This window comes from Salvelinus fontinalis, chromosome 11 (assembly GCF_029448725.1).
Source record: "Salvelinus fontinalis isolate EN_2023a chromosome 11, ASM2944872v1, whole genome shotgun sequence".
NCBI classification, from domain to species: Eukaryota; Metazoa; Chordata; class Actinopteri; order Salmoniformes; family Salmonidae; genus Salvelinus; species Salvelinus fontinalis.
The window spans coordinates 31,687,695-31,701,317 of record NC_074675.1 but is presented as its reverse complement, the minus strand read 5'-3'; the positions used below and the strand labels follow the sequence as shown (position 1 = coordinate 31,701,317).

Genomic DNA, 13,623 nt, shown 5'->3' with positions numbered 1-13,623 from the left:
TTACAGTGTAGACATTTTGTGACTCCAAGAACTATGGAGAATGTGTACACGGTTAATGTGTTTCTTTGGGTTCACCTGAGGTCAAGTCTGTCCTTGTGTGTTAACATATGGCCATTCCCAGACAGTCCATTTTCCAGTATACAGGTAAAACACAAACAAGTACCGGATACTAACAGGCTGCTAAATGTTAACGTTTTTGAAAATATATTGGTTGTTTGTACTTTTACAGGGTTTACCAGTTTGTATTTGTGCATGAAAAGGCTACCATCATCAGGCCAAGAGACAGATTTTGTGCATGATATACTTTATTTTTTATTAACTGATCTTTATCATTTTACCACCAAGAAACATTAATGTATAATGTTTCATATCAGTCAGTGTTTTATTAACACAATTCTATACAATCACCATGCACCTTCCTGTATGAATAGATTGAAAATGATCATTTTGCACTTGCTTACTATTTTAATACAATTTGTTTGAAGAAAATTATGTACAGATCAAATCATCCTGACGGTTATGGTAGACAAAATTTCAAGATTATGTTATAATACTGTAATTGCAGCAAAGGGTTGTTTATGCAACAGAATAGAGGGTTCTTAAAACTGTGTCTGCGTGAACTGAACGTGGGCCTCTGGGAAATGTAACACTGACAGAAGATTTACGATGTCTTTGGGTGATAAGCCTAACAAGACCGCATTCTATAGCATGAGTTAATGTTTCTGTACTGGGGTACCGGGGGAGATGGCTCCAGTATGGAGTTGGGGGCCAGACTCTGGTTTCTACACAATGAGAACAGTCTTTACAGCAGATACTGTTTGCTGTGAATTATTAGTATATTTCAAATGAATCCTAACCTTGTGACCCATTCCATACATCTGTGATTTGTCATGAACATCCAGGAGGATGGACTTTGCTATAAAATGCTGTGGCTTAGTCCTGCTGGTTGGGCTCTCAACTAATCACCTACGGGGGGCTCGTTGACAAGCTCCATTACTGCAGTAATTAAATAATAAAGTTGACTTGTTTTGAAGAAATGTTAAAGTCTCTCCTTTTGATTAGAATAATTCCATGACATGGTGATGATATAAAATGAAATGTTTCAGAAGTAGAGGCGTCTGTGTAATTGATCTGTACCACTTAGTTATCGTAGCTGAGTTGTACAAGCAATGTCTTAAGGATTTATGTCAGGTTCTGGGAATCAAAAAGGCAATCTGCCTATGCCTGTCTTTTGCAGACAAGTTGCATTTTAAAGTATGATTGGATCTGTTGTTTATGCATCTCGTACAATCACTGAGTAGGCCAGTCGTCTAAGTAACAGTCCTATATCTTAGGAATGAACGAGATGACGTCACTCAGTTCGTCCAGGCTCTCCTGTAGCTGTTCAGCTGTCTGTCTGATCGTCTGGATGAACTTCATGGTCTCTGACTTGACCTCAGCCTTTGGTTCTTCACATGCAGGGTTCAGCTCAGTGGTGGAGTCTGTGTCCATCACTTCTAACTTACTGGTATCACCAGACTGTTCATTCACCTTTGCCTGTTGGATGTTGTGGATCTCTCTGGCATCCATAGCGATGAAGAAGATATCAACAGCTACAAAAAAAGCTGAAAATATTCCTGTCGCCACCTCTGCCACACGCACTGCCCTGGCACTTTGGGCTGCCACCTTGCCAATATTGGCCACCTGGAGTAGTCTGAAGAGCTCTATTGTGCCCGCAAGGCCTTTCCCAGCCCTCACCCCAGCACTAACAGCGGCCTCTACATTGAAACCGGCACTTTCTATCTTAGAAGAGCTACTTTGCATGAGTGTCTCCAAACCCTCAGCAATGTTTTGTAGAGATGTCACCACAGAGTTCATCTTCTCCTGGAACTCCTTGATGATGTTCTTCATGGCTAGGCGGTCAGTGGACTGATTGACCATGTTGGTGATGTTGGATACTCCTGCTGTGGCTCCACCAGCGACAGCAATCCCAATACCCACACCAGTGACGATCAGGGAGGCGCCCAGAGTGAAGGGAGCCAGGATGAGCCCCACTATAGAGGTGATTCCTCCAGCTGCCCCAATAACACCTCCCGTCAGACTGCCTATGGTGGTGCCTTTGTGCATACTCTCCAAGCCGTCTGCCAGAGTTCTCAGCTTGTCCAAGGTTGTCTGGAGTTCCTCCACAGTTTTCTCACTCTATAGAAATGAATGAATACATACATGTATATTAATGAATGGAAATGTAGATGGTTACCAGACATATTGAATGATTGAACGATTGATATTGCATAGCAAACCTTTTTTGTGAGGAAAGTGATAATGAAGGGTTTCGCCATGATGTCACCAGCTGAAGGCCTAATGGTCGGGTCTTGTTGGAAGATGTCACACAGGAGGTCGCGGAGCTCCGGTGAGAAGCTCTTTGGTAGAGATGGGTAAGGACCGCCCAATATTTTTTCAATGAGCTTCAATGTGTTCTCTGCAGTGAACTGAGAAGAAATAACTGTCTATGATCACACGATATCCATCATTATCTAGGTGGTGGACAGGCAAAATAGAACGAGTTCAACTTGTGTCAGAAATATTGGATTTTGATCGACCCTTCAAGTCAGAATTTTGCAACCTGAGTTTACAAGTTTTTGTTGTGTGATCTTTTAACTTTTCAGCTGAAAATTGATAAAATAGAGCAATCTTACAATCTTAATCATTTTTATAAGATACATGTAGCTAGTTTAACTTTGTCAATGTTAGCTATCTTAAGCTAGCTGGGCAGACACTTATCTCATTGGTTGAATAATTATTTCTACTTTAAAACTATTTGACTGCACTCACGTCGTTTACAACTTCACCAACTGGAAAATGTGAAATAACAGCGAGCATTTGAATGCAGGATTACTTACTGCATCCTGAAGCATACACATCTCATACAGCACACACCCCAAGGACCAAATATCACTGCAAAGGATGGAAAATAAATACGTTAATTCTCATGTAATTATTATTATTTTTCACTGCATAACCCTCATGCTTATTTTTGCACTTATAAACCTGTTATAAATCCTCTATAAATGTTTCATAAACATATCCTATGGTAACACTGTGTGTGCGTGTGTGTGTGTGTGTGGTGTAACAGCCATGTCAGTGGATCTCTGCAAATGTCAACTTCACATTTTTATTATTGTCTAGGTCATCTTATTGGCCCGGTTTACCTAACGTATGGCTTGTGACATATATCATGTCATTTTATGATGCCACATCATAGGCCTTGTGACAGAGGGTTCAAGTTACAGTAAATGAGGGATTACCTAGCATCAAATGTTTTGTTAGCTTTTGTGATTTCATTCTCATCTCACGTTACCTTGAACAATTAGGGAAATTGCAAATTATTACCTCAATATCCTTACATTTTTCCAGGAATATATATTTAAATATGCGTCTTAAATGTTTTCTACCTTTTGGTGTCATAGATTCCACCAGTTAGAATCTCTGGGCCTAAATATCCCACCATTCCATCCTCGTTGGTAGTCCTAATAAAAATAAAAAAGTCATATTAACAGAATTCCCCCCCCATACTCATTTATGTAATCAAAAATACAAAACTATTAACTGATGTAACTATTAATGTATGTTGTGTAAATTCATCATGAGCCACATACTTTTCATTGGCACTTCCAAACGCTCCCAAACGAAGTGTTTCAAATTGTGTGAGAAGTATGTTCTAGTATAGATAAGAAAATACCAGTTGAGGTGTTAAGCAACAGTTTATGACATTCCATCATTTAATTTCGACACTGATATGAAACATAACATACATTGGTGTAATAATCTCTAATGTATCGCTGTGAAGTCAACAATCCCCCCCAAATCATAACATGCAGTTGATTATTTAACAGGGCTTTACATAAAACCTGACATTTTATCAACCCTCCTTTTTCTTTAAGTATATTTCCAGGCTATCTATAAACTAATAGTCTTTACAATATGTTCTGTTAGCAGTACCTGGGGTCTCAGTTCTCTGTGAAGAAGGCCCTGGTCATGTACATGCTTCAGGGCCATGCAGATCTTGACAAAGCAGTCCATAATCTGTGAAGGTATCAAAGTATTTAGTCTAAAATAAAAACAGTTGCGGTGTGGAATCTTCTAGTCATTACTTCAGTTACCTTCTCAGAGTACTCTTCTGTAGGGTTAGTCATCTGCTCTTGTATCTTCTGAGAGAGATTTCCCTTTGCACAATGGTCTGTCACTATATAGTAGCAGTTATCCTCTGTGAAAATGTATTAGTAGTTTGTGTGTGAACACTACTTGAGAATACTAATCGTGAACATATTAATACTGTAGTAGTTCACTTGTTGATTTAGCTGATACTGTATTACCTTGTAATTCCAATACATTGTCTCTGAAACAAATGAAATACATAAAACGACAAATATAACGACAAAGTTAATGATGTAGTTACCTAGAAATGAGTTTTTGTAGCTTACAATGTGGGGGTGACTAATCTGTCTGAGGCATTCAACCTTTGAGAAAATTTCTCCAGCACTTGCGTTCAGGACAGATGTCTGTCAAAACAAATTATACGTGACTTATTGAAAGATATAGGCATGTTAATTATTTAGTTTATCTTTATGAATACCTGTCATTATCAGTCATTATTGTTGCATCTGCAGAGTTGCCTATAATTGAAAACCAATTATGTATACTATCCCTCTGTGATCATTACAAAAAACTCTTAAGATGTAATCAATTCAGAAATAACAAATAGTTCTCACTTACCTCATACAATTTGATCTTTTTAATGACGAACTGGTCACCATGTTCGTCAGTAGCGATGACACCATTCTCTACCTCCTTCTGGGTAGAGTATCCTTTCTTCTCAAGGACACTCTGTGTTTTCCCCATCTTTAAATTTCACTGGAATCTGTGTTTCACTCATGTCAATTCATCTTTTTTTTAAATCAATAAAGTACATTTTAATATACACTGAGGTCACAAAACATTAGGAACACCTTCCTAATATTGAGTTTCACCCCTTTTGCCCTCAGAACAGCCTGAATTTGTTGGGGCACGGACTCCACAAGGTGTCGAAAGTGTTCCACAGGGATGCTGGTCCATCTTGATGCCAATGCTTCCCACAGTTGTGTCAAGTTGGCTGGATGTCCTTTGGGTGGTGGACCATTCTTCATACACACAGGATACTGTTGAGCGTGAAAAACCCAGCATCTTTGCAGTTCTTGACACACTAAAACCGGTGCTCCTGGCACCTACTACCATACCCCGTTCAAATGCACCATTCACTCTCTGAATGGCACAGTTGTCTCAAGGCCTAAAAGTCCTTCTTTAACCTGTCTCCTTCCTTTCATCTACAATAATTGAAGTGAATTTAACATGTGACATTAACAAGGGATCATAACTTTCACCTGGATTTACCTGGTCAGTCTATGTCATGGAAAGAGCAGCTGTTCCTAATATTTTGTACACTCAGTGTATAAACACATTGATTTGCAATAATACAACCATACCAGTAAGGTGTATATGTTATTAACACAGGTTTACCTTTGCTTGTCTGTCTGAATGTGGTGCTGCTGGATTACCTTACCTAAGATTTGAATATTGTCTGTCTTCTGGTTGTGCTGCTGTCTGACTTGACCTATGATTTGAATAGGAGGTCCAGTCTTATATGCAGGACTCCTCTACTTATGTGGTTTGATCAAACAAACACACCCATATCCGCATTACATGTCAAGCAATAATGGATTAACTATCAACCGGTGTGTCAGCTGGGAGAGACTATAGGGAAGTTTGGACTACACCAAAGCATTCAGATCATGTGATTTACAGGAAATCCTATTGTATGCCTTTAGGCTGAAGTAAAGTTCAAATGATGAAACAAGAGCTGTTTACTGTTGTCAAATTGTTCGTTTTTTCCTGCTTTTATTGTCCTCTGTACCTGTGTGTTTATAATGATACATTTTTTTTGTGTGTGGGGGGGGGGGGGGGGTAATGGGTAGATCATCTTTAATATTGCAGGCAGATCCTGGCTTCCATCAACATAATTTTCTGCATAATTTCCAATCCTCCACATATTTTTGTAGTAAAAATATAAAACATACAAATGTAATTTTTTAATGTATTTTCCATTATTATTTTTCTCTAACTCTACCATCCCTCCCCTTATTGGACAACAACACTTAGGCTTCTACTTCCAGCTTATACATACTATATACATTTTACGGACACAGTATATTTTACGGTAGTTATCTTCTGTTTGTTTTTAGTCCCATCCTTCAGCTCCACTCAACCCCTCCCATCTATCTGTCAACACCATCCAGTTTTGATTTCTATTTGCCATATCTTTTTCAACTGCGCTGTGATGTTTCAGAAAAGTGCTGAACCTTTCTATTCTCATAGATTCTACATATTGAAAATGAAAGGCAATTTTTTTTGCTAAGAGTATTATATTATTGATGGATTGACTATGACTTTTTAAATCACCTAGCGGTGGTATTTTCCGAGCTCCAGGTAAATGTTGCAATTCTTCAGCCATTCCTGAACCTGCAACCAAAAACAAGCTACATATTATGGACAGTACCAAAACAAATGATCTAATGTTTCGGGTCTCTTTGAGCAAAATCTGCAGAGCTGGGATTGTTGTATCCCCCATATATATATAACATTCTATTGGTTGCAAGAATTTTGAATAATAATTTAAATTGAAAAGCTCTAAGTTTTGAATCCAGCGTTGTTTTGTGTATCAGTTCGTAAACCATGTGTCATGGAATCGGTACATCAAAAATCTCTTCCCAACTATTTTGCAATCAATATGCCACAGCTGTAAATGTTTTGGTCCTTAAATGAAACTTGTATACTTTTTTATTTATCACAATTTTCTTTAGCCAATTTTGGTCTTTAATTTAATGCATGGCTGACAGACAAATTCCTTAATTTCTCCCTCTTTCACTTGCTGCAATTAGTTGGTTGTAATTTTGAGTAGAGCAGACATTTCCATATATTTTTGTTTGCTGCATGTGTGACATAACTCCACCAGTCCTATTTATGATATTATTTACAAAGATTATAGCTTTTATTATTATTTGTATTTTTTTGTCAATTAGTATATTTGAGTTTAACCATAGTATTTGTTGTAATATTTGTTCTGTCTTTTCTGGTGGATTAAACAGAAATTGCAACCAACTTTCTATGGCTTGTTTTAAAAATAATTATATTTTGGAGAATATTTCATTTTCAAATAACCAAAAGTGAGATGTTGTAATCTGAATAAAGGGAAAAGGGACATTTCTGAACATGGGGTGAGACATTCATACTAATCTGCTAGAGAACCAGTTCAGATTTAAGTATACATTTTGTATGACGGAAGTCTTTAGTGAGAAGTCTAATACTTGAACATTTTAATAATTTGTGCCCTCCGAATTCATATTCATTATATAAATAGGCCCGTTTAATTTTGTCTGGCTTGCTGTCTGGCTTGCCATTCGAAATAAAATGGACATTTTTTAAATACGTAAACTGGGATATGACTAAAGAGTTAATCAGGGTGATTTGTCCACAAATAGACAAGTATTTTCCTTTCCATGGTAGCAAGATCTTGTCTATTTTTGCCAACTTTCTATTGCAATGTATTGTAGTGAGATCATTTCTTTCTTTTGGGATATGAATACTGAGTATGTCCACTTCACCGTCAGACCATTTTATTGGTAAACTACATGGTAATGTAAAAGTTGTATTTTTTGTGATCCAATACATAATATTAAGTACACTTATCATCATTTGGTTGTAATCCAGAGAGGTTAGAACAATTATCTAGATCATCTATGATGCTGTGGAGGGATCCAAAGTGTGTATTTTAAAGAAAACATGAATCATCAGCAAACGAGGCGTGGGTGCCTGACGAGACGGCTGAGGCGTGGTAGCCGAACGAGGAATGATGTGCGGTGGGAGGCGGACGAGGCATGACGTGGGAGCCCGACGAGCCAGCCGAGGCTTGAAAGCCCAATAAGCCGGGCGAGGCGTGGGAGCCTGACGAGCCGGCCGAGACTTGACGAGGCGTGGGAGCCCGACGAGCCGGCCGAGACTTGACGAGGCGTGGGAGCCCGACAAGCCGGACGAGGAATGATGTGGGGTAGGAGCCGGACGAGGCATGACGTGGGGTGGGAGCCCGACGAACCGGCGGAGGTGTGGGAGCCCGACGAGCCAGCCGAGGCTTGAAAGCCCAACGAGCCAGACGAGGCGTGCGAGCTTGACGAGCCGGCTGAGGCGTGACGCGGGGTGGGAGCCTGCCTAGCCAACCGAGGCAAGGAAACCTCTTGAGCCAGTTAAGGCCCCAAGAGCCAGCTGAGGCACCCCCGGTTCCATCGGCGGCGGCACCCGGACCCGATGTCACCAACAAAACAAAACAAAAATTACCTGATGCTTCAAATTGCTGCATCTGCTCCTGCCACGCCCTCTACCTCTCTTCCTGGACCTCCCTAAACCTGCCACCACTCACCCAGTGCTCTCTCCCTCTCTCTCTCTCTCTCTCTCTCTCTCTCTCTGTATGTGATTGTGTGATTGGAGACGTGTGCTGGAATCAGAGCAGATTCCCACCAGCTGCAACCTGTTCCATAATCAAGAATCCTACAAATACTCAGCCCTGCCATTTCCACTCTGCCAGATCGTAGCCTCTACTTAGCCAGTCTGCATTTCTAGCTGTTTGTTCCTGCATACATTTTGTTATCCTGTTGTGCCTGTTTTTCCTAGCCTTTTCTCTTCCGCTACAGTCCCGTCTGCTCTGACTCTGGTACCTGTCTCCAGTCTGTTGTCTCCTAAGTCCTGCTTCCTTTCCCTGGATCCCCGCTCTACTGTTTCATTGGATTGCGCTCCAGACCTGCTTACCCGGTTCCTAATCTCCTTGCCCCCAGCCTCAGCCTCAGTCTGGATACCCCACTATCTGCCCGAGATTTCCCGGGACTGCACCCCGTCTCCTCTCCCGCTTTTCAATAAATACATTGGTTACCTACCCTTGTTTCCTGAGACTGCATTTGGGCTCACCTGCTCCGCCTCGCGTAACACAAATTGTGGTGTCAGCATTCTTTAAGGACAGACGCTTGGAGACGAGAAGCAAGTACAGGGAGTGAACATTTAATTCATAAGATGACATGAAACAGGACAGGAAAGCGTCTGGAAAACCCCTGAAAAAACAATGACCTTAATGCTGACACAGGAATGAAACAGAGGAACAGACAGATATAGCGAAGGCAATCAAAACGTGAAGGAGTCCAGGTGAGTCCAATGAGGCCTGATGCACGTAATGATAGGCAGCCTGGCCAGGAGTGACACATGCAGATCTAGACAAAACAGTCCATTATCTGTGAAGGTATCAAAGTAAAGTATGCTTTGCCTAAAATTAAAACAGTTGTGGTGTGGCATTTTCTAGGTATTACTTCTCAGAGTACTCTTCTGTAGACTTTGTCCTCTGCCCTTGTATATTCTGAGAGAGATTTCCCTTCGCACGATGGTCTGTCACTATACAGTAACAGTTGTCCTCTGTGAAAATGTATTAGTATTTTGTTTGTGAATACTACTTGAGAATACTATTTGTGAAACAAATAAACACTGTAGTAGTTCATTTGTTGAAGTTGCTGATACTGTATTAACTTGAATTCCAATACACTGTGTCTGAAACAAATGAAAACACATATAGAGACAAATAAAAATACAAAGTAAAATGTAGTTACCTAGAAATGAGTTTTTGTAGTTTACAATGTGGGGATGACTAATCTGTCTGAGGGTTTCAACCTCTGAGACAATATCTCCAGCACTGGAGTTCGAGTCAAATTATGTGACTTATTGAAAGATATAGGCATGTTAATGATTTATTTTATCTTTATGCATACATGTCATAAACATACCTATTGTAACAGTTTGTATGTGTGTGTGTGTGCATAGATGTCTGTGAACTAGAGTAGTAGGTGTCTGTAATATAGATTTTGATCTGTACCACCTAGTTATCATAGCTGAGTTGTACAAGCAATGTCTTAACGATGAAAGACAGGTTCTGTGTAAGACAGGTTCTGAGAATGCAGTTCATCGACTACAGCTCAGCATTTAACACCATAGTACCCTCCAAACTCGTCATCAAGCTCCCACCCTGTGCAACTGGGTACTGGACTTCCTGACGGTCCGCCCCCAGGTGGTGAGGGTAGGTAACAACATCTCCACCCCGCTGATCCTCAACACTGAGGCCCCACAAGGGTGCGTTCTGAGCCCTCTCCTGTACTCCCTGTTCACCCACGACTGTGTGGCCATGCACGCCTCCAACTCAATCATCAAGTTTACAGACGACACTACAGTGGTAGGCTTGATTACCAACGACGACGAGACGGCCTACAGGGAGGAGGCGAGGACTCTTGGAGTGTGGTGTCAGGAAAATAACCTCACACTCAACGTCAACAAAACAAAGGAGATGATCGTGGACTTCAGGAAACAGCAGAGGGAGCACCCCCCGATCAACATCGACGGGACAGTAGTGGAGAGGGTAGTAAGTTTTAAGTTCCTCGGCGTACACATCACGGACAAACTGAATTGGTCCACCCACACAGACAGCGTGGTGAAGAAGGCGCCACTTTAATTTCTTCTGGCTGCAAGCCCGAAGCCGGGCACAATATGACAACAGCCACTTCAAGTGCAGGGCGCGAAATTCAAAATATATTTTTTTGAAATATTTAACTTTCACACATTAACAAGTCCAATACAGCATTTGAAAGATAAACATCTTGTGAATCCAGCCAACATGTCCGATTTTTAAAATGTTTTACAGCGAAAACACCACGTATATTTATGTTAGCTCACCACCAAATACAAAAAAGGACAGACATTTTTCACAGCACAGGTAGCATGCACAAAACCAACCTAACTAACCAAGAACCAACCAAACTAACCAAGAAACAACTTCATCAGATGACAGTCTTATAACATGTTATTCAATAAATCTATGTTTTGTTCGAAAAATGTGCATATTTGAGCTATAAATCAGTTTTACATTGCAGCTACCATCACAGCTACCGTCAGAAATGACACCGAAGCAGCCAGAGTAATTACAGACACCAACGTCAAATACCTAAATACTCATCATAAAACATTTCTGAAAAATACATGGTGTACAGCAAATGAAAGACAGGCATCTTGTGATTCCAGCCAATATTTCCGATTTCTTAAGTGTTTTACAGCGAAAACACAATTTAGCATTATATTAGCTTACCACAATAGCCAGAAACACAAGCCATTCGCCAGCAGCAAAAGTTAGCGATCGTAACAAACCAGCAAAAGATATATCATTTTTGACTAACCTTGATAAGCTTCATCAGATGACAGTCCTATAACATCAGGTTATACATACACTTATGTTTTGTTCGAAAATGTGCATATTTAGAGCTGAAATCAGTGGTTATACATTGTGCTAACGTAGCACCTTTTTCCCACAACGTCCGGATATTTTTCTGACACTCACATATTCTGACCAAATAACTATTCATAAACATAACTAAAAAAGACATGTTGTATAGGAAATTATAGATACACTAGTTCTTAATGCAATCGCCGTGTTAGAATTCTAAAAATAACTTCATTACGATATGCAGTTTACGTTATGGCGAGAGCGTGCCCAAAACCTGGCCGCAAACTACTAGTACAACATGTTCGACAGATATATGAAATAACATCATAAAATGGGTCCTACTTTTGACGATCATCCATCAGAATGTTGTACAAGGGGTCCTTTGTCCAGAACAATCGTTGTTTGGATTTAGAATGTCCTCTTCTCCAGTCAATTAGCACGGAAAGCTAGCAAAGTGGCGCGAAGCTCTCCTTCCTGAACAAAGGCACACAACGCAACACGCCTAACGTCCCGAAAAAATGTCAATAATCTAATAAAACTATATTGAAAAAACATACTTTACGATGATATTGTCACATGTATCAAATAAAATCAAAGCCGGAGATATTAGTCGTCTATAACGACAGCTGTACAGAAGGCAAAACCAGGTCCCTTCACGCGCTCTCCAGAAAACAGGAAACTGGTGACACGTCATACAAAGAGCATTTATTCGACCTCAGATCAAGTTATACACTCCATTTCTTCTCTCACTGCCTGTCGACATCTAGTGGAAGACGTATGAAGTGCATGTATACTGATATATATCAAGGACATTTATAGGCAGGCCCTAGAACAGAGCATCGATTTCAGATTTTCCACTTCCTGTCAGGAAGTTTGCAGCAAAATGAGTTCTGTTTTACTCACAGATATAATTCAAACGGTTTTAGAAACTAGAGAGTGTTTTCTATCCAATAGTAATAATAATATGCATATTGTACGTGCAAGAATTGAGTACGAGGCCGTTTGAAATGGGCACCTTTTATCCGGCTACTCAATACTGCCCCTGCAGCCCAAACAGGTTAAACAATGCCACTTCATATAATGCTTACATAGCCTACATTACTCATCTCATATGTATATACTGTACTCTATACCATCTACTGCATCTTGCCATCTTGATGTAATACATGTATCACTAGCCACTTTAAACAATGCCACCTTTATATGTTTACATACCCTACATTACTCATCTCATATGTATATACTGTACTCGATACCATCTACTGCATCTTGCTTATGCCGTTCATCAGTCATTCATATATCTTTATGTACATATTCTTCATCCCTTTACACTTGTGTGTATACGGTAGTTGTTGTGAAATTGTTAGGTTAGATTACTCGTTGGTTATTACTGCATTGTCGGAACTAGAAGCACAAGCATTTCGCTACACTCGCATTAACATCTGCTAACCATGTGTATGTGACAAATAAAATTTGATTTGATGAAGACAGTGAATATGCTGGCAGGTACACTAGCAGTTTGAGCATTGGGGCAGGAACAGAAAAGCCGCTTGTTTGAATACCTAAGCCGACAAGGTGAATACTCTTGTTGATGTGCCCTTGACTGAGGCACTTATGCTTTTAACACCTGATGTTACATACACGTAACAGTGTCTTTAAACACCTGCTAACGTGTCTGTAAACCATCAAAACATAAAATAACATCACTCTCTTCTAGATTAAATCTTAATAAACACCTTTGCCACCATCTGGTGGCGGATCTTTGTAAATACCAAACTGGACATTGTTACTCCAAATGGCACGCCTCTGCAGCTTGTCAACACAGCAGTTCTGCTTTTCTGAAATTCAATGCATGCAAAGTGCTCATTAGATGTCCAGAGATGCCTGAGTAAAATTTCTAAGAAAAACATTAATTTTTGGCTAAGTATAGCCATTAAATATACACGTTGTGTATATGTAACATCAGGCGTTAAGTGATGCAAACCACACATTTTATGAGGCTTTATATACAATGACATAGTTTTTATATCACGTAAATGTATGAAAACTTACATTCATAGTCTGGATCTCTTTATTAAACATATATCTCAGTGTTAACTGCCTATTGGTCCCAATTTGCTTATGCAAAATAGCAAACTGCCCATCTTAACTGTATCTAATCACAAGAGGTTGGTTGCACCTTAATTGGGGATAACAGGCTCATGGTAATGACCGGAGCAGAAATAGTGGAATGGTATCAAATACATCAAACACAT

General features: G+C 39.9%; 1 protein-coding gene and 1 long non-coding RNA gene across 2 annotated transcripts; both read right to left on the bottom strand.

Annotated features, from left to right (window-relative positions):
• Window positions 1–341: 341 nt before the first annotated feature.
• On the bottom strand, window positions 342–4,059 carry LOC129864822 (apolipoprotein L1-like). The gene is made up of 6 exons (XM_055937106.1): window positions 3,979–4,059; window positions 3,636–3,697; window positions 3,432–3,506; window positions 2,880–2,934; window positions 2,280–2,468; window positions 342–2,178 (listed from the first exon to the last, which is right to left on the bottom strand). The coding sequence occupies exons 1-6, from the start codon at window positions 4,057–4,059 to the stop codon at window positions 1,324–1,326; spliced, it is 1,317 nt and encodes a 438-aa protein (XP_055793081.1). The 3' UTR covers window positions 342–1,323.
• A 7-nt stretch (window positions 4,060–4,066) lies between these two features.
• LOC129864823 (uncharacterized) lies at window positions 4,067–4,874 on the bottom strand. The gene is made up of 3 exons (XR_008761255.1): window positions 4,753–4,874; window positions 4,436–4,538; window positions 4,067–4,243 (listed from the first exon to the last, which is right to left on the bottom strand). It is a non-coding gene; the product is annotated as an uncharacterized LOC129864823 (long non-coding RNA).
• Between the last annotated feature and the right edge of the window lie 8,749 nt (window positions 4,875–13,623).